This window comes from Kryptolebias marmoratus, linkage group LG24 (genome assembly GCF_001649575.2).
Source record: "Kryptolebias marmoratus isolate JLee-2015 linkage group LG24, ASM164957v2, whole genome shotgun sequence".
NCBI lineage: Eukaryota > Metazoa > Chordata > Actinopteri > Cyprinodontiformes > Rivulidae > Kryptolebias > Kryptolebias marmoratus.
In genome coordinates, this window is record NC_051453.1 from 9,436,817 (window position 1) to 9,458,098 (window position 21,282).

Consider the following 21,282-nt stretch of genomic DNA (forward strand, 5'->3'; position numbering starts at 1 on the left):
CATTGGTTAATCAAGTCATTCAAAACACCTAATTTGTATATTTGGCATTCGTGTATTTTTACAGTATTACTTTTATAGCATTAATGATATTTTATGGTATTTTGCAGTTATTATGCAGTTTATTTTGGCACAATGAAGTGTAAATTTTGACTTGAAAAGCCACAGCTCACAATGCTGCTTTTGCTCATTATTTTAAAATCACAACATGTCATTTTTGGTTAAAGAATAGTAGAAGAAATAAAAAGTGTAAATAAGATATATGTATATACGTTGAATCAGAGAGAAAAAAAAACTGCAGTTGGACACATAATTAATAGGGTTAGTGTCACTTGGCTGTGAGTCACGAGTGGATGGACAGGGAGGAACACATCTGCTTGAATACTAAAGCGATGGTCCCACCCTGCTCCCCCTCCCCTATTAGTGAATCGGTTAGCATTCAGCTGCCATTAAGGGATTTCCCTCCTGAGGATTATTGACCTTCTGGGCTTATTTTAGTGTTGTGCGTGGGTTTGTAGCATTTCACAGCTTAAGGTTTGTCACATCTCTGCAGTGGAATGTATATGCAACATCAAGCACCTTGTGACATGAGCGCTACTGGGTGACTTCCTCCGTGAAATTGCACAGGGGCAAAGCTCACATGTGGAATAAATTTTATAGCTGAAGTGAATGTTTCTTTTTTTGGTTTGCTTTACAGGCGAGAAGATCAATGATGAGCATCTCTGAGACCAGTTGGCTTGGACTTTTCTAATCAGATCCTGTTTGTCAGAACACTAACCTGCCACTAATCATCAGTCCCCAGCACCATGGCATGCTCCCTGTGGAAACTACAGACATTTTGCTGGTTTCTCATCACTCTAACCCAAGTGCAATCCACCGAGGGTGAGTAAATGTGAAAGCATTGTCTTAGCTTGTTTCCTTAAAAATATACTGATTTGTTATGAGGATATTTTTTTAAATAAGAGGTATTTTAGGCTCACTTAGCTCCATATCTTTAATATATTTTAACTCTGATGTTTAGAAATATAGCACAGGCAGTAATTGTGAAAAAAGCCAAATCAAGGCCTGCTTGTGTAAGTGATGCAGTTTGCTGGACAGCGGGCACAGAGAAATGGGGGATAATCTTGAGTGTTTTCATTAGTTGGGAAATTGTGATTTGCGTGAGATTTTCTGCTTGAGAGCGTCAGTGTTTCCCAGTGGCATCAGAGCTGGATGTATTTGTAAATTCCTCGCTTTAAGTGTTCAGTGTCATGGAAGACGCAGACAGATTTTACACCCCAGAAAACATAAAGCTTGTATGTCGTGCAATCATACTTCATTAGGTTTGGTTTAAGTCATTCTTAGATTCTTTGTAACCACAAGTTTTATGTGGCCAGTCTATAACCACAAGACTAGAAATGCATTACATTAGATGTTTAATGACTGAATTTAGAAAAATCCCAAGTTGGCATCTTTTTTAGTGTAATATAAGTGGAGTCATAAAAAATGTGTTCAAAGGTGACAGCTGTCAAAGCTCTGGCCAACCTGCTTTATTAGTTCAATATTATAAGACTCGAGGCTGTGAGGTAGTGATTTATCAACATGCTTTTTCCACAGTGTAACAAATTACACTGGCACAAGATGTGATACCATATCATCTGGATTCCATGTGATCCTGCCTTTAAAAAAAAAGAAATTTTAGGTTTGTATGATTTCTTCTAGCCTCAGTGGATTTATGGAACTCTAGTCACAAAACTGCCTTAAAAGTGGCCGTGCACAATCAGATGTTTTACATTAATACCAGCACTTTGATGAAATATGTGCCAACCCCAGACTTGAATAAAGATCAAAGCATGCAATTTTCAGACAAGTGTATCTGTAAATAAGTCTATTTAGAGAGTGAGAAAGATACTCACCACCTTGGAGGATTTTTTTTTCTTCCATGTTGCAGTTCCTCTAGGGTTTTACAGGCACTCCACAGAATGAAACTGGGTGTCTTTTGAAGGTAAAATGCATTAAAAAAAAAAAAAAAATCTTAAAAAGCTGAACTGATCCATTTAAGGTACATATATCTAAGAGCGACTTATAAGCCTAACTTTATGTGCAGTCACATAGCATCTAGTTTAGAGGTGGTGCACTGATTGTAAACAATAAATTGTACAGACAGGTTGTCTTGTGTATTATTAGGACAGTTTTTAATCCACCTTTTCCACGTGTTTGCTAATATCACCCCACCCCCTCACCTCTTTTCCTCTTCCCATTCCAGTCACAAAGAGCAGTCCAGAAACAGTTCATTACAAACAATATCCCCAAGTAAACATGCTTCATTAAACTGCCTCTACCCCTAATATCTTTTTAATGCATTTTTATAATTGAATTAAATGGGTTAGTAGAATGCTGTAAATGGTTTAACATTAGTTCCTTGTCCCGTTTTGCATCTTAAGGAAGACATACTGTATAGAAACATATCCCAGATTAAGGCTGGTGCTATGAGGCATGGTGTCCCCACCGACCTCCTTCTTCATAAATTCTCCATGTTGTGCTCCACTGATTGGACATGTGTCCGTGACTGTGTCTGTTCTGTTCACTCACCTGACTCTACTTTTCCAGTGCATTTATCTTCTAAATGTCTTTTTTTACACTCACCTCTCAACACTAGAAAAAAGGCTTGTTTGCATCAGTAACTCTAGTGGGTATTGGCATTCATTCCTAAAATTGATTTGTGTTATTTTATTTATGCTGTGTTTAAAGACCATAGTGGTGTCAATTTCAGAAGTACCCCTGTAGACCTAGAGCTTTTAAAACTAATGTTATAAAATTAGTCATGCAATGCTCTGCCATTATCTTACAGTTAATGGAAACAATAATAAATAAATAAAGAAATTATTCAGTCATATAACATAACATAGACTCATTGACTTTACTGAAAGCAGAGTGAGCATGCTTACTGCTGTGTTTAGTCCAAAAAAGGCAAATTCTGAGCCAAGAAAAATAATGTTACAGAAATTGACTGCTGTAAAAAGCTAAGTCTGAAGATTATTCACTTTGGTAGCTTTTGTTTATTTACCACATAACTCCAAGACCATTATATAGTATGTGAGGAATCCTAGGTCCAAAAGTCACTTTCTATCACTTACTGCGTCTTGATTTTATTTGCATAAATTTTATGGGTATTCTAAGTAATCTTCCTTTCAAAAACACAGTGATGATTTACTCTTGCAACACATGATTAAACTGGCTCACATTTTTCAAAAATAATGCAGTCACATTTGGTGGGATTGCATGAACCAGATTTGCATGAACCAGGGACAGAATGACAATTCACACCTAGCTCTGCGACACTTAAAAAAAAAAAACCTTCCCAAAAGATTGTTGGAATTATATTAAAGAAAAATGAGAGAGCACATCAAGGATTTTGTGTCAGGAGGTGTGAGGTTGGTTTATGTATGCTATTTGTTACTTTTTGCTGCTATAGATAAAACTCATTCCAGGGACAGCATAATAATAGAAAAATATATATCCCTTTACTGATAAAGAATGAAAAAAAAACACAAGTAAAGTAAAGTATGATCTGTAAAGTTTGTAAAACAGCATGTTTCATCACATGGTACAAGCAAAACAGGTGGTTCCTTCAATGGATCAGACATGATTTTATCAAACAATTGCTTTTTTCAAAAGGCAGATCTTGTAAGAACAAGCCTAATGCACAGAGAATTTTTGTCTTTCCACACATCCTGGAACCTTGCTATTGTTCCTCCTTAAATGCCTGAAATGTTTGAAGTACTTGAGGTTTCTCAAAGGCAACAGGGAAGGGCACCTTTAAAAGTCCCTGTTCTGTAGGAAAAAAAGAGGAGATTTTAAACCTCCATCTCAAAGTCAAAGAAGTGAAATGAACAATCAAGGTGTTCTGAAATCTAATTACTGAAAGTTAAAGCCCAGGGCTTAATATGAGCCAGAACTTGCACGAACAGGATCCAGCACCTCCCAGTAATGTTCCAGTTCTTGTAACCATTAATCCACATTGAAATACTATTTTTTTAATCTTTCCTTTTGTTTCATACTTTGAGAACTTTTTCATTTGGCTCACATAGTAATATGAGGGCAAGCTGATTTTGTCATGTAGATCTAATAAAATCTAATGGGGTAAATTTTAAATCCAAATATAAGAAGCCTGTTCTTCAAAAGCAAAGATGTTCTATAAATCCAACAAGCAGCTTCTGTTTGATCTCTTAATTTAAAACAATTAGTTTCTCGGTATTCATTTTATGGAAAGACTATTGAATGTCTAAACCAGCACCAGAATTGTTCAGGATGAGGTTCTAAAATATTTGTTTAGTCCTGCAAGGCTTCAACAAGTTTTATTTTATTTTTTTTTTACTACTTTCCTGATATTATCCTGGTTGTTTGTGGTAGACCGTGGGATCTGGCTTCCTTGTGGAGCCAGGCAGGTGTGGGGTCTGTGTACGTAGGCTGGCCATGCTGTCATGTCTCTTTCATCACCAGCCAGGCTTGGCCAATAAGAAGATAAGGAGACAATGACTGAGAGAGCAAGCAGTGGCAAGGTGTAACCACAACCCCCGGGTCTCCTCCCTGCCGAGTACTTTAAATCCTCATTAGGATTTTCAGCAAAGGAAGGAGGGATTTTCTGGATTAGGGCTTTGTCACAGCTGGCTCCAGGTTGGTGTTTGTCATGCAAGAGCATAGCAGAGCTCTGACATTTTGCCCCCCTTCCCCCTCCACCTAAACAGAAATACTGCCTTCACCTGGCTTCTAAGGCAGTAGACATATGATCCACTAACCCTAAATTGATGTCATTTAGAAACAAACACTTGCTGCCCTTGCCAAAGATTTTTTTGTGTGTGTGTCAGGTGTCTCTTGGTTTTGGACTGCTGCATCAGCATTCATTTTAATGGTTATTTATGCAGAGATAACCTTGAAAAGCATTGTTAGTTTGTTGTTTGCATTCCATAACTCATAGTAGGATTTTGGCCTTGACTCTGATGCAGCAGTTCAAACCGGGGACACCCTACCTTGTTTCAACTCCATTCCTCCTTATGTTTGTACAGCAGGGGCACTAAATTGTTATTCTTGAAGTTATTTACTTTTTAGTCTTTTACTTATTTCAAGGTTCTTGTGATGTATTATCTTCCTGTTATAAACCAAAGCCAGTTTTTTTTGTTGTTGTTGTGGTTGTTGTTGTCAGGACATGGCTATTTGTTTGAAGTCAATGAGTCTTGCACACTTCTCACACAAAAAAAACAACAGGACCGTGTTCCCTGACATGTTGCCCAGCCTCTAAAATGGCCGTTAATTAGGTTTCCTGATGTGTTTGACAAAGTGGTTCAGCATGACAGAGCTTCAGATGAAAACTACCTTCTCCCATCATTCTCAGTGCTGATCTTTGTGATAATGGGCGATAACACAGGTCCCATAAGACCTTTGCAGGGTGGGATCTCAGGCGCCTTAGATTAGTCATGTACCTGCATGTTCCTATATACCTTGTGCTTTATCGTCAAGGTTTGTCTAACTTTACTTTTATCATGTGAGCCTCTAACAAGTATATCCCGAACAATCAACAAAGATGTTCCAATAACCCATTGCGTCTCTGTTCTGAATCCAAACTATGGGAAAAGAAATATGACTTATCAGTCTCCAATGCAGTGATCTATCACAAAAAACCCTATTATTCATGGAAGATTTTTTTATTTTGTGCTTTTGTTGGTTGTTTTTGATCTAACCATGGCAGATGTGACTAGCAGTATGTGGGCATCACTGTATAAGCAGGATTCAATTTGTCAGAGACATGCCCTCGTTTTAAAAGTTGCCTTTGTGTTTGCCGCTGGGTTTTATATTTGTTACTTGGGTCTTAAACTTGGGTCGGCTGCAGGATTTGATGTTAAACGTTCTGATATATGCTGCAAATAAAAGCATGTGTATTGTAAAAAGACCTAAAGCTGTCCACATGATACCAGAAGATTAAAAAAAAAAAAGTTCTTTAGTTTTGTAATTTTTTTGCCTGTGTAGTGGACATCAAGGACTGCAGGCAGACGTTACGCAAGGACTACTGATGAAGTGCTGTCTGGAAGGGGCGGATGAGGAGAATGTTTTTGATTATCCAGTGTAGATGCTGTTTCAAACAGGAGCCAGCATGTACACCTCGCGCCTGACAAATGAAGCTGCTCAGATGGTCAAAGGGCAAATGTAGCTTTGTTTCTTGTTTGCTACTGTAATAATGTGGAATTTGAGTTTCAGTCTGCAGCGTTCAGGTCACATGAATTGCAGCAGATCAGCACTCACTTCCTTATGTGAAAATCATACAGACTCAATTTTTTTGTAAATTAGAAACTGGTCAACTGATATTAATGTTACACACACACACTACACACCCAGGTGCATGAATAATGTGAGGATTTTAATTTCTGTCCACCTTGTAATTTTAACCCCAAAAAACATACGAAAGATGGATGAATTGAAGTGGTCTTAAACTGCTAATATGGGGTTGTGCATATTTAATAAAAGCCGACTGTCCTCATGTAAACAACAGCAGTATGTATTCAGGGGTGCATACTCACATCTCTATTGTGTCCATATTGTTGAAAAGCATCCTCACAGGAAAGTGAGGGTTCGATTTGAATGACACACAGAAAAACTAACAGAAGGACATGTAATGGCAGAGTCTGTTAAAGAAACCTAATATACTCAAAGGCCTATGATTTCACAGGTTTTACAGTGCACTCTCTGGGGTCAAACATAAGACATCCTTTCTTACCCTTAGTGGGATCCTTTTGTCCTCTTGCTTTCATTCCTGATTTAGTGCAGCTATAAATCCCGGGGAGGGTCCTGTAAATGCGGAGTGGTGAAACTACGCCCATAAATAAAAAGGATTTAGAACCAGGGCCTTTTCCAGGAACTCTAAATTCCGATTTATGTGGCTTGTTAACTTACAGAGTTTAGCTGGTACATTTAGTATTTTTCCTTGTTTGTTCAAAGATCTTGTAGGTCCTTCTTTATAGCAAAGCTTCTTCTTTAAAGCCTATTATTAGTAGGGGTTCTAGAAATATGATGTGGTGTGTAGTGAACTGTTTCCTCCTTTCTGACCAATATTGGTGGTCCTCCTTAAGTCTGAAGACATCCTGAGATGTTGGTTTACTTATGCCAGTTTAAGCCATTTGAGCTCCAGGCGTATGGGTTGACCCTATGTAACTCAGCTTTTGACCCTGTGAGTCTCTTTACCCCTTGTTTGCTTTTGGTTGTCAAGGCTCGCAGTATATCAGTCTGTTGTGTATAATTCTGAAAACAACTTGGCCATCTAGAAAGCAATAATATTTTCACCAGAACTATAGCTCTCTGTCCCCGAATCCTCAAATTACGGAAAAATAGCTAACAGCAATAATTAATCTTAAGAAATAAATCTGATAAATCCTTAAATGAGAACTTCTGCTGTGATAGAAGCAGGCTTGGGCTCTGGATTTGATGCAGATGAGGTTCATTCAACTTTTCTTACATATCGATTAGTAGTTGCATTTTTTAAAATGTCTTAAATTCAGCTCAAAAAAGGGCGAAATACAGATAGGTTTGAGGGTCACGGAGATAATATAAGCCTCTGAATTATATTGAAAAGCATTCAATTAATCCTCAATAAATTATGACTAAAGTGAACTTCAAATTTAACTTTCAGCTAGAAGTGCTATGAAATGAAATCCTTGAATCTTTTAATATCAAACAAATATAATCACTTGCTACAACACAATCCTTCATCAATCAATCAAATAAATAAACAAACAGACAAATAAATGTTTTGCATTCATCAGATAAGCACTCTGTAGGTTTAGATAACTTTGAATGCCTGATTCAATGTGTCAGGAGTAGAATAACATTGTGTCAAATAACAATCTGCCTAACCTGGAAGGCAGCGAGTCTGTGGTCGAGTCAAAATAAAAGCTGCATAAAGAATTCAGCTTATGCAGCAGTCGTGTCATCAGGGCATGACTACCCTGTTGGTCAGGGAATTTAAATGCCAGGTGGGGGTCAGTTGAAGCACTAGCTGAATAATGTGGCACAAATGCATACACATGAGAGCAGAGTCTTGGGAAGAGGAACCACTGCTGAGGGCTGCTTGAGGAAGCGCACTCTGGGAATGCAAACCAAGCACACGGACCCTCACATTTGTGTGCACTGCCACTGGTGACCTATTGGAGGGTGATACTTTTTACTGTACTGAAGCGCATCAGATGCTTCACTGGAGCAAAGAAGGAAGTTTTGGTTACACAATATATCTTTATCCATTGCTTTTATTATTTTTAATGGAAACTGTGGAAATGATACAGACCAGACCTGTCAGACACAAAACAAATCTATAAAGATCCTTTGCACAAAAAAAAGAACATTCCTTATAATAAATCCCTGTATCAATGTATCACTTAACATTAAAAACTGAGATACTGTCATTACTAAGGATGATTGGTGAGGTTCAGAGAAATTGCTTTGCTGGAGACTGGCCTATATCAAACCCTTCTGGGAATGACTCGTGTGATTAATCTACAGATTTATAGTACTGTCAAGTTACTTTCAAATTTCACTTTTTATGATGGACTGTGAAATTGTTGCTTTTATAATTCAAAACTGAATTTTGTGATGGCCTAAAAATGTTTACATTTTTACATCTGATTTAATCTCAACAGTGTCATAATAAAATGAGCCAAAAGCCTTGACCTTCCTTGGATAATCCCAAAATGTCTTTTAATTTAACATTGAAATCTGCCGTTGAACATTTGCTAGGGACCATGAGACAAAATTTACTGCTTGACGGTCACTGCAGTCATTTCATTACCAGAAGATGTCCTTGCTCTTTTTTTTTTTTTGTGTGTGTGACCTAAAAAGCACTCCCTCTGTCTCTCTCCCCTACGCACAATGCCTGGCCTCAGGGCTATCCGATATTAGACAGTGAAATGACACTGTGCCTGTGTGAGTGCAGTCAGCTAACATGTGCAGATGATGTGAAGTCAATAATGCATTATGAAAAAAGAGGGGTGTGTGGGGGGGTATTTATGACCTTGATGAGCTTCATAAAGCTTAATTAGGCCTAAAGGTTGATTTACATGGAATCTGATGAGCCTGTGTTTTCCTGCTGGTGCAGGACATTTTCATTTTGTCAGGCAGCAAAACTTGATGCTCTGCAATGATTCAGAGTGCTTATCTGATAGAAGAGTAAGAAATATATATATATACATAAAAGCAGTCTTGACTGCTCATCTTCCAAAATGTCTGTATTTGTCAGAACAATAAAATTAGTTGCTACAGGATCATATATTTTTTTAACAACTGTAAAGGCTTCCTATATAGGCTTATGTTTCAATAAGTCAAGGAACAAACGACATAAAACGGACTAGATTGTGTAACTTTCCATTTAAAAAGGCCTACCTAAACCAACCGGAAAAAAAAAAAAAAAACTCTTTTCGTGGCATCTATTCAGAGAGAAATGACAAGATCTTTTTCAGAGTCATGTACCTATATCAAAGATGCTACTGATAGCCCCCCTGCTGTTGCTATGGAAGTAGCAGAGATGTAAATGAACTGGAGTGAACTGAATGGTGGAGAATACAAATAAGGTTGGAATGCTCATTCTCCTGTGCTTTTTTTTCTTACTCTGTTCCCATCTTTCTCCCTCGGTTAAAAGACTAACTAGCATTCTACATCTTTCAACATCACATAATATGGTTTGGGATTTCCTTTTTTGCAAATATTCAAATTGGAATGACTTCTGATCCGTTAAGCAAGACCATGATGGCTTTGTGCAAATTCTTTTTTTTCTTTTTTTTTACAGCCCAGTGGACTGATGAAATAAGAACACAAAAATCAATGTTTTTTCCCCAATAGAACATCATCTCTGAAATAAATATGTGATAAGATATCGGCTTATTGTATGCCACATTTATCAGAGTCTTGGCAATGCAGCCCAAAAGTTTATTAATCTATATATGCTATAGGCTGTATTATAACGCAGACCTCCACTTTCTGTTAGCCAAATGTGACGTCAGCTTTTAACACATAAAGCGGAAAAATAGGAACACAGTCTTGAGTTAAATTTAACATCAGGGAATTCAAAGAAAAGTTAATGTCTGTCGAGCCAATAGTGTAATTCTTCTTTACAATGTCCACAGAGTCAGCAGTCTACCTGATATCCTGCTGTTTGCTGGATATATGCAATATTTTCTTTCGTCTCCACCCCTGCGTGGATCTGACTTCTTAAGAATACATGCTGTTGTAAAGGATATCTTTGGATTATAGAATCAGCACTGTGGGAAGGGTCCTGAATTAAAGGTTTATTTTCCTTTTCAGACTTATTTTGCTTGTAACATAGATTTTGTGTGTGGTGTGGGGTGCAGAACCTGTATGACTCAAGCCGTGTCCCCTGTGGTTTCCTGCTAATGCTATAGGCCACACTTTTCTTTCACCCTGTAAGCTAGCTTGTCAGCTCAGGAGAGCAGAATAATGGCAGGCCACGCAGAGATGCTAGCTCATTTACAAGCAGCTGTTTAGCTCTCGCCTGAACAGCAAGGAAAATCAAAGGGCTGGGTTAACGGCAGACGACAAGCATCGGGAGCGTCCCTGTCACACTTCTCATTGGCTCTCAACAGAAATTATCTGGTTTCACATCAAAATAACGCGTCAACCTCTTTTGTGTTGCGGGCACAATGATGGCAGCGTTAGTGGCTGAATAGGCCTTTTGATCAGCTTCTGCTTTACTCCTGGACTAACTGTGGAAGCATTTGTAACTCAAGTTACAAAGAGTCATTTTAATATGAAAACCATTTACTGGATGCAAGATAGCCTTGGTAAAAAGCTGAATAATTCCCTGTCTAATAGGTTATATGATGACGGCTAAGCACTGGTAATTTTTTTTTTCACCGAAGCCAACTCAAGTTTGTTGGCCCAATTAGGGATACTGCTGTTTCAGAAATGGAGCGTACTGTATTTAGATGTTCTCTATATGTTTAGCATCTACATATACACCCCTTTGAGTTTAATCATGTAATGTCTGGCTTCATGATAGAACAAGAAGATCCTAATGATTTCTCATTTCTGTGAAATAGGAAGACAGTTTGCTCATTACCTCTGCTTCAGTGACACTCGTATCCCACCAGATGGTCACTTTCCGATTGATTTGGCTCATTTGTGAAAAAAAAAAAATTAAACTATTACAACACCAAAGAGACAGTGTATAATTGGTCCATGCTACATGTTGGGAGGGAGGGGGTGACCTCACAGTTTTTTAACTGCAAATTGTGTCATTGTAAAGGTTACCTAAAGTAGAAAATTTCAATTTGGTAAGCTTTAAATTAGGGTTTGTCAATGATATAATTAAGAGTTAGAACTCAGTAAGATCTAATGTACCAATCAAAGTCAATTACTAGAATGCTGTAACAGCATTTACAATAAGAGCATGCCAAAAGTTGAACTTTTTATGAATTAGAAAGAAAGTTATTTTTAATGTTCATTTTTTTATAAATAAATTGATAGTAATTTTTAATGTTTATAGACACATTTTAGCCCTTGTAATAAAAATAAGTTGCTGGTGTTATAATTGCTCAGTTCCCTGATTGCAGCAAAGCTGATGATGAGGATCTATGTACTTTAATGTGGGGGTAGTGAGGGTGATGTTTGGCTGGGTTCTTGACCAGAAGGCCTGATTTGGTAGAGCGTCAACAAGGCCAAAAAGTGGGTCTTAGCAGAAGTCTTTTAGATTTACCATGTTGTCATGGCTACACAACCCTGAATTTTCCATAGAATATTTTCATGAGTTGTGTCTTGAACCCTTCCTGCTCTTCATTTACTGAAAAAGAAAAACCGTTCAGTTGAGGTGTTTGGCTGATAAACATCTCTCTTCAGCCCTTGTATAGATTTGGAAGCAGCATCACAAAGTGAAAGTACATCAAAGAAATAACATTTGAAATTTTGAGATGCTTGATGTGTGTGCTCTTTGTGAAGCATGAGGAGCTGAGGTTCTCTTTGAATGTAAAATGTGTACGTCCATGTGGTTAGCTGACCTATACTTCTTACAAACATCATTTTATAAATAGAATCATAATGAATAATTTGACTGAATCCTGATGAATTTAAAGAAATTTGGCATGAGGTTGAATAAACCAGACTTACTTTCTTTCTCAACACAGTCCTCCAAGATGAGTTTTGCTGTGGTTTAATGTTATATAATGAATGCTTTGTAAAAGACTTAGTGCTGCAGAAGTCCTTGAACTATAAAGGCATTATAAAATATGATAACTTGTCAAACCATGTCATCATGTAAATGCATTAAAATGTTGTTTTTTTTTTTAAATATTTTATAACATTTGTTGTGGATTGCAACCCTTCCCTAAACTTTAAAACACATTTTTTTTACATATTATGTAATTTATGCCATAAAATTAATTCAAAAAATGTAAAATGCTGAAAAAAAATCACACAGTTTGCTGGTTATGCATGATACCACAATATCACATTGCTTTGAGCAACTTTACAGCAACAGGTGTTCTCAGCTGCTGCAGTCAACTGTTGAGCTTTCGCTAGAACATTGCAAAAAAAAAAAAAAGATCCACAAACAGTCAATATTTCAACATTCACATTCCTGACGTGGTTTACTGCTACCATATGGAAAGTAAATAATTTTCATATCAAGGGTTTGCTGAATAATTATGCTAATGACCCCATGAGCAAAATAATGATTGCTTTTCTGGCTCATTTGAATAATGAAATTATTCAGTTAAGTGAGACAGTAAGCATTGGATTTGTTTATGTTAGATTAAGTGTGATCATATTAGTGTGCTGCAGTTGCAATGCATGATCGATGGTGTTTTGGCTTCCTCATATTATCTGTATGGAACCAGACAAAGAAGATTTATTTGAACTTTTCACATAAACTGTTTAATATGCAATATAAACAAAGATGATCAAAACAACATAAGAAGATAAGATGTTAATAAGCAAAGTGATATATATATATATATATATATATATATATATATATATATATATATATATATATATATATATATATAGTTTTTTTTTATTTCACAAGCTAGAATCTTTTTTTGTTGAAAACTGAGTCATGTTAGTTTGAATCTACATCAAGTAAACTACCTGTAGTTTTTGAATAATACAAAACTTAAGGATTTTATTGTCAATATTAAATTATCACATTTTCTTCACTTAAATGTGTATGTTCACCAACTATTGGGTATCTGTGTATTGATGTGTCTGTGTCAATCGCTCCACATGAACTAAAAATACTGCCTGATGCAGGGTTACAAAAAAAAGTAGTTCAGCCTGGGGTCTAATCAATGGAAAAGGGCTTTCACAGGTTGTTTACAACTATATTTATGGTCCATGATGCATGAACCAAGATGGTTAATAAAGTACACGTAGAGCACGGCTGTTTTGTGTGAGATATAGAAGTTTAAAGGTATTTTACTATACAGAGTGTGTGTCATCGTCGTGGCTGAAAAGTGGCTGGGGGATTTCATCAAGAATCATGCAGTATTCTCGAGCATGCATTTATCTTCTCATTTCTGTTTTCCTCTTTAAGAGGGGAAATGGCATTAGCTCTAAATCACAAAACCAAGAGCAGAGCTGGTGAAGGCTCTGCTGAGTGATTTAAGTGTTTTACCAGAGTTCCATGGACACGAGACAACAGTTGGTTTGGCTGCGGATTTGCAGATCAAACTCAGAGGTCTTACACATGGCCAAAAAACAGATCCCTTCCAGCCACAAAGTAGGCCTGGGCAAGTTAATCTATCCCACCCAGCAATATTTAATTGCTACCCAGTTGATCTATTTGAAATCTTTATGACCTTTTTAGTAACACAAACTGGCTATGTCTGTTCTCCTAATTAGGCAGAGTTGTTTTTTTTTAAATCTCATGCACTGAAAAAATAAAAGAACAGGCAGATTTTTTAACATGCATTAATATTTTATAAATAATATTACAAAACTATTTTTCTGTCTGTCTCTGCTTCTGTGTACCGGAGTCTATATGTTTAAATTTTCCACATAGATGTATTGATAAAACAAGTACTGAGAGACAGACAGGAGCATTTATCACACATCTTCCATCACATGGTTTAAATATAAAAAAATGTAGTGTGGCATTGAGTGATGTTTAGAATAGTTTTATATTTACTTCAAGTGCCTTTACAGTCTTCAAAGTAATGCTAGAGTGCACTGACATGAGCTTAAGATTGACTGTCAAGTTCTGTTCCTAACATCCACTGTTTTCATTGTTTTACTCTTGTTTTTTTCTATTTTTCTTTTCTTTTTCCCAAGCCAGCATTGCTGATAAATTGTTTATCACCTTAAGCATTTCTTTTTGACTCCTGGCTGAGAAAAAAAGTAAAATGCAGCTTAAAAGTATCACATATGAAAGCCTTTATTTTTTCATGTCTATCGGTCAAAAAAAATAAAAAAAAAGCTGTCAAAAAACAGAAGGCAGAAGAAAAAAGATCTATACTTGATAAATGTATTCTTTCAGACAATAAAAGTTGGATTGACCTGAGAAGCTGCCCTGCTCTGTACAGATATATTTTGGTTGTTTACCCTGAGATCTTGACTGAACACCTTAGAAGTTGGACTTTTGCTTGATTGGTGCACAAACGAAGCACCAGTCAATACAAACTGACATTTATCTTCTTTTGTAAAATATCACAGCAGCATTTCCTGGTAAGAAGTACAATACAGACTGCTAATCCCCTGCCACAGTTGCTTAGCATTTAATCAGACAAAGATAATTGTATTGGTGGTTAATTGATGAACCATTCAATAAGGGTAAGATGAAGTCACCCCTTCTTGACCGATTTAGTAAGTGGCTGTAAGTAAACTGCTGCCACAGACTCATGAAAGGAAACATAAAGTCTGTTGTGATCACACACTGCACATGTGTATCACTCTAACTCGTCTCGAAGCCAAACAAATTAGTGCGTGAGAAGTAGTAAGGGTGTTCTTTATTTTCCTCTGTGACTGTGAACTAAGCCTCATTAGGGAGACAGAACCTCTGGAAACAACACGGCTGTCAACCAAGTTATAGGTGGGCATGCTGCTATTTAAGGCCTCAAAGAGGTGACAAAGTCACCACTGGATGCTGTGAAACTGTACCTATTAGTCAAAGAAGTCAATGCAGGAACAGCTGGCAGTCTTAATAAGCTTTCTGCCCCTTGTCTTTAATATTTCATGTCACTGTTGAAATATACTCTTATCGTAAAACATTCACATTTAAAGTTTACCTGCATAGTTCACTTTTACTTTAAAATGTATTTTGGCATTGTTCTTATTTGCAGAGCCACAATATTGATTTCTGTTTTATTTTTCCCAACCCCTTCACCTCATCCTTCCTTACAGAAACACACACACATACTCACAAACCGTTTCTTTTTTCCTGCCTCCCAATAGTCTGCCCTTCAATTGTCAGCTCTGCGAAGTGGATTAAATTACACTTATGTTGTCATGCTTGTTGTTCTTTTTCATTTGCTACAGAAAAATGAGCATTGTAAGAAAACTGCAACTCTCTAGTGATAGACACACATTGATAGGGAGTGAGTTTTCACATTGTAATGAAGCAAAATAATAAAACCAAAATGACAGAAAAAAAATAATTATAGTGAAATTTATGTCAGCTGATAATTTTCGCTTTTGTTTAGCTTTTGTTTAGTTTTCTGTTTGCTGTGTCATTGTGCTTAAATTGATGGCAGCAAGGTGGTACAAAGCTCCAGACATTTAGACCGACAAACTAGACTTTAATGACAAATATTGATTTTTTTCAGAGCCAGTTAGTGCCTGAGGATGACATAGTAACACTATTAGTTCTCTACTGAGGATGACATCTGAAATGTTCACTCAGTACACTGATATATGTTGGACTAGTATTCATAGGCAGTTTAACTATTTATTTTAATTATTGTTTTAGACTGATGAGTATTTTTTTTTATTAAAATAGGACAAGCAAATGCACTATATACATCCAGCTCTGTTGTCTTGTGTTGTCTGCCTTTTCCATCACATTTTGCTCCACATCTCCTTTCAATTTGCACAGATAGAGCTCATTCGTTCTCTTCTCTCCCTCAGGGTTTAATCGGGCTGTCCTGCCGTTTGGCTTAGTGCGGAGAGAGCTATCTTGTGAAGGCTACCCAATTGATCTTCGGTGTCCAGGAAGTGATGTCATAATGATCGAAAGTGCCAACTACGGCCGAACAGACGACAAGATTTGCGACGCCGACCCCTTCCAGATGGAGAACATCAACTGCTATCTTCCAGATGCCTACAAGATCATGTCACAAAGGTAAAAACACAGACTTGTCTGTGCAGCATCAGAACAATCATTCCAAACTGAAGTATCTGTCTTTAGACATTTAAAAAGCAATGGAAAGGGCACAGAGATTGTTTTGTTTTAGTTCTGGACTACTGCCAACTATTTCATTTTGCCTTTCTGCCTCAGTTGACACATTTCCTGTTTTTTTTAATTATTTTTAATAAACTCCTCCACCAAAGTGAATAGCATGGCTACTTTTGAAGTGATTTACTCCAATGAAAGTAGCAGAACTGAATGCAAGTGTGTGGGTTGAGAAACAAAAAGGCAGTAGCTGCCTTTCAGCATCAATAGCCCACATGACAATAATGTTAACACCAATAATGAGCCACCTGAACCTGAACCAAAGTGAATTAGAAACTTCATTAGAGAGCTGAAAGGTGAAGGAACACGCAGGGAGAGTTTATTAAAAGAAAACAAACAGAGTTAAACCACGCAGAAATAACCCCAGTGTCAGAGTAGACACCTATTCAAAATAACCACATAGCAAATTAACTTCTCATTCACCTAAACAAAGAGCTAAATTCATGTGACAGGACTGACAAAGTGCAGATCCGATCTGGCTTGCAGGAGGTAATTTTCTGTCTATTGTAATTTCTCCTTGTTTCAGAATTAACTTACAAGTGTGCCGTCTTGATTAAGTATGCTTACATTAGTCTGTCGATGTTTGCTTTATTATGTCTTGTTAGTGCGGTTGAGCTACTTGCTTTTAGCAAATATGTTTAAAGTGTGTGTGTGTTCTTTGAATGAAACATATAGTGGTTAAACAAGAAAAAAAAAGTAAAAATGTATACAATTATGACTAAATCATAAAAGCACTGACTACATATAAATTCCTCAATAATAATGTTTTCCTAATGCAGCATATCTACATTTCAAATGAAAACAATAAATGTCTATTTTGACTCCAGTAAAGGTTGAAAATGTGATTCAAATGGAGATTTTCTTTTATAGTGTGGCACTGCAAGCCCGATTCGATTACTTTTTTTCTGTTTCTGGCATTTTGTAAATTTCAGCATAGCGGGTTTCTGTGTTGGCTCTTTTATGCTTCCTGTTGATAAGATTAAAGGCAGGGCCGACTCAAAGATGCCTCCCAACGCCCCCACACACTGACAGTGGTAACTTTACAGAAGCATCTGATGAAACTTTAATTGTAGGTTCGTGACCAAAATGTACATTAGCTTCAATAAAATGTTATTTTATTTTGTTAAAAAAAGTTATTAGTAAAAGTGCACAGTTTTTGTCTGTGATTCCTTTGTCTATTTTTGTGCTCTAACCCTTTTTGTGATTGTAGGCTTCACTAAATTATTGCAATAGTTGTAGATATCAGTCTTTTCACAAGGAAAGCATTGTGATACTTTGCAATGACTCCTGATAGAAAAAACAATAAATGTTTGACATTTTTGCCATACAAATTAAAAAATATTTGTACAGATTCATTAATTTCATGAATCTGTTTTCCTCTTTCTGCAGTAACAGACACTTTATCAGATCTTAAATGGAAATAATTTAAAAGAAGAAAAGAATCAGCTGCGGCAGGAAGCAATAAAATATTACTAAAGAAGTTATTACTAAAAGAATGAAGTTTGTTTCGTCATCTGTTCATCTCAAACATCTTTAATATTTAGTGTGTTACAAAATTCTTCCACAGTTCTCACCATATGTACAACTTTTCGTGCAGTTAATGAAAGAGTACAGTTATCACAAAACCTACTCTTTTTGATTGCTAACTTTCTTGAAAGATGTTTTCTTACATGCAGAGAAAAAAACGTATCTTGTGTAGATAAGACCATAGGTGCATGGGCCTGCACATACTCATTTAGGCATGGTAGGCTTCCACCAGGAACACCATATACTACACGAGACTTAATACATGAGACCAGTTGTCACACAGGGATGCCATTGGAGCCAAAGTGCACATGATGGAATGACATATGACTGCCACAGAGAGAGATATTGGCTGGTATGAGACAGTCAGCAACTCTGGCAAGTCGCCTTGGGAAATAAAAAAAAAGAATGAAATAAAAGAGTAGAGCTCTTGTATTCAGGGGGGTTATTGTCAAGTCCTATTTGATGAAGTCAGATAGCTGACTCACATGTCTGTCTTGAAAGGCTGCAGTTTCCCCGCTCCCTGCTTTTGACCTGACGTATTACGCTGCCCTCTGCCTTGTTCATGCAAAAACAGTCTACTGAATCCCAAACAGCGACTTCTAAATAGTCTCTTCATAACTCTCCACCAGAGTCTGCAGAAGACTTTGTTTCATGCCTCATATGCTTATCCTTAGACTGCCAGAGGACGTAGTTGTGATGTTATTTTAAATGCATTTGAATATGAGTGCTGGAATATTTTACTTACAGAACAAAAAAGACGAAAAAAAATCTGTAATGGAAGAAAAAAAGCGATGTGTCTCACAGGTGTCTGTGCGAAATATTTTTCTTCTGTTACTGCAGGGATAGATAAATAAATTAACACAAAGGCTGCAAAATGTAACAAAAAAAAAGTGATTGGCATAAGCACTTTTCACACATCACCTCTGAAGCCCGGTCTGATACGCCTTCATTGTGCTCTGGTGTTTCGTGTGAAACTACAGAGGCGGAATAGGGGGGTCAAAGTTGAATCGCTGTGTATACAACTGCAAGGAGGTAGTCACAGAGTCTAATTAGCCTGTATGTGTGAAGTGGGAGGTGATGCGTGCAGGACACACTCCAACCAACATTGCTGTTGTCACCCAGCTGATTTCGTGACGCCGCCTTTTTGTGGCACTGAGCACCTCTGTTTGGCATGTGTGAATTACAAAAGAAGAAAAACAGCAACTTCATGAGGAAGTCTTTTTTAACACCTGATAATGTGCAATCAATGTGCAAAAAGGGCTATAAACTTAGAGGACGTGCCATAATTTTTTTTTTTTGTTTGTTTGTTCATTTGGTTTTGTTTTTGAGTATACAACTTCATGTGAAATATTTCCATAGAAATGTGAGACCACACTGTTAACTTATTATTAGAGAGTGAGAGACATAAATTTCATATTTTATGTACAGCAAATTAATTCAACTATTATGAAAAATGGCTCAGTGGCATTTTGACTAAATGTCCAAGAGTGCATATAAGACTGATTTGTAATTTAGCATGGCAAGAATTTTCTAAAAGGCAGTTATCTTTAGATTAAAAAAAAAAATATATATATATATATATATATATATATATATATATATATTAATGGGCATTTTGGAATGCCTCTTTTGCTTGCTATGAGGTCTGAGCCCCTTACTTCACTACAAGTCAAACTTCTATCTTGTGTTCTGGCTCCTGCTGTGCCTAACCCAGCCAAAATGTACATTCCACTTTGCGCACTGTGTTATAAAAGCAGTATTTCCTTTTGGTGCAGACTACATCAATCAGGGATTGAAGAGCCAAAAATATTTGGTACCACACTAATAGTATAGCCGCCTAATTTAAGTGTGCAGTAAATTACATTAGCTGTGGAAATCTGGGTTCACTTTTAAACATCTAAAATTGATGTGGCCCTGTAGTGTGGAGAATTGGATTGAGGCTTTGCTGAGTTTGATGGATCCTGTTGGCACTCCAACTTGTTTTTTTATCTGCCTGGCAATATTATATTCATGAGCACAATGATTTTATGAAAATAGCCTTAGGACTGTTGTGGCTCAATTAGAACATTCAGCTGCAAGCAATTAGTTGACTCAAGTGGGTGATAATCTGTACAGGAATTTTTCATGTGGACACCTCTCCCCTGCAGATGTTAAACTGCATGCTAGTACACTTTGAAATAATTAATTCATTGATAATAATATTCACTGGTGTGATTTTTTTGAGTTTTTTTTTTTGGATTTTAATTTGTAGTGATAACATTTTTTCTTCTTTTTTTAAATGCTAATTATTCCAAACACATTTCTCAGCACATAGCTAACATCCCCTAGATTAAAACTGTATTTAAAATGTATTATTTGTGACACATTTGGTTTCATGTTCAAATCGTTTGTCCCTCACTTATGATTAATTCAATTTCAGCCACATGTCCTTATCTTTATAGAATCTGGAAAGATGACAGCAGCATGCCTTGATTAATGATTTTTTACAAAGAAGGACATAATAAGATATACAATATGAAAAGTGGCTTACACATATTGATTTTTCTTAGACTAATGAGCTTCATTGTAAGTATTCAATAACAGGGACATTGACTGCTGTAACATAACATGGTTGGTTCCTGCCATGCCTGTGGATCATGGCGTTTTCAAGGGGCATATCATTGACTAAAATGATCAATGCAGATAGCTCTCAAAAAGGGAAGATTAAAGTCATTATTGAGATTATATAGTTAAACTGAGTGGATAATCGTTATCAATTACTAGAAAAATTACTGCTACAAAACAACTCTGGATGTTAGAAACGTTACATATTCTGTGGCGCATAGGAACGCCTTTGATGTGACAAATCTTTATGAGCATTTTTAAGTTAATCTGAAAAGACAGATTTAAAATGCAAAATGAACTGAGTCGTATCAGTATGTTATAAAGTCTGTTTTCCGAGTTTACATCAATAAACGTAAAGTGGGTTTGGAGACTGAAGAATGTTACTTACACTATTTATATCAGTGACAGTACTGCTTGCAAGGCTCTCCAAGGAGCTCCATTCTTGCCGCCTGACAGCACTCTGCCTTGTACTTTCTTTCTGTACATACACTGTTAGTGTTTATTTAAAGCACAGCAGATTAAGATTTCATCAAGATCCAGATTGAGCTTGGGTGTTTCTGAGGGATGTGCAAAAGTTCACAAAGCATAAAACTACTCTGTGAATAGATGTTATACTAATACTCACTTCTAAGTATTGTTACTTGCTGGCAATCCATTCAACACCCTTGACTGCACGAGACAGTTGTGTTTTGCAAAAAAAAATAGTTTACTAGCAATAATTAAATGTGTGAACATTTTTT

At 36.7% G+C, this 21,282-nt stretch overlaps 1 protein-coding gene across 42 annotated transcripts in view; it reads left to right on the plus strand.

Moving 5' to 3' along the window:
- adgrl2a (adhesion G protein-coupled receptor L2a) overlaps positions 1-21,282 on the plus strand; it is a 96,641-nt gene that overhangs the window by 20,050 nt on the left and 55,309 nt on the right. For 41 of the 42 annotated variants that reach the window (XM_017413413.2, XM_017413416.2, XM_017413425.2 and 38 more), the window contains exons 2-3: positions 695-879; positions 16,087-16,300. In XM_017413413.2, the coding sequence (XP_017268902.1) occupies positions 804-879; positions 16,087-16,300 (290 nt within the window). In that variant the 5' untranslated portion in view covers positions 695-803. Of the gene's footprint in view, positions 1-694; positions 880-16,086; positions 16,301-21,282 lie in introns of those variants that run through there. The other variant, XM_037974164.1, reaches the window with a different exon arrangement.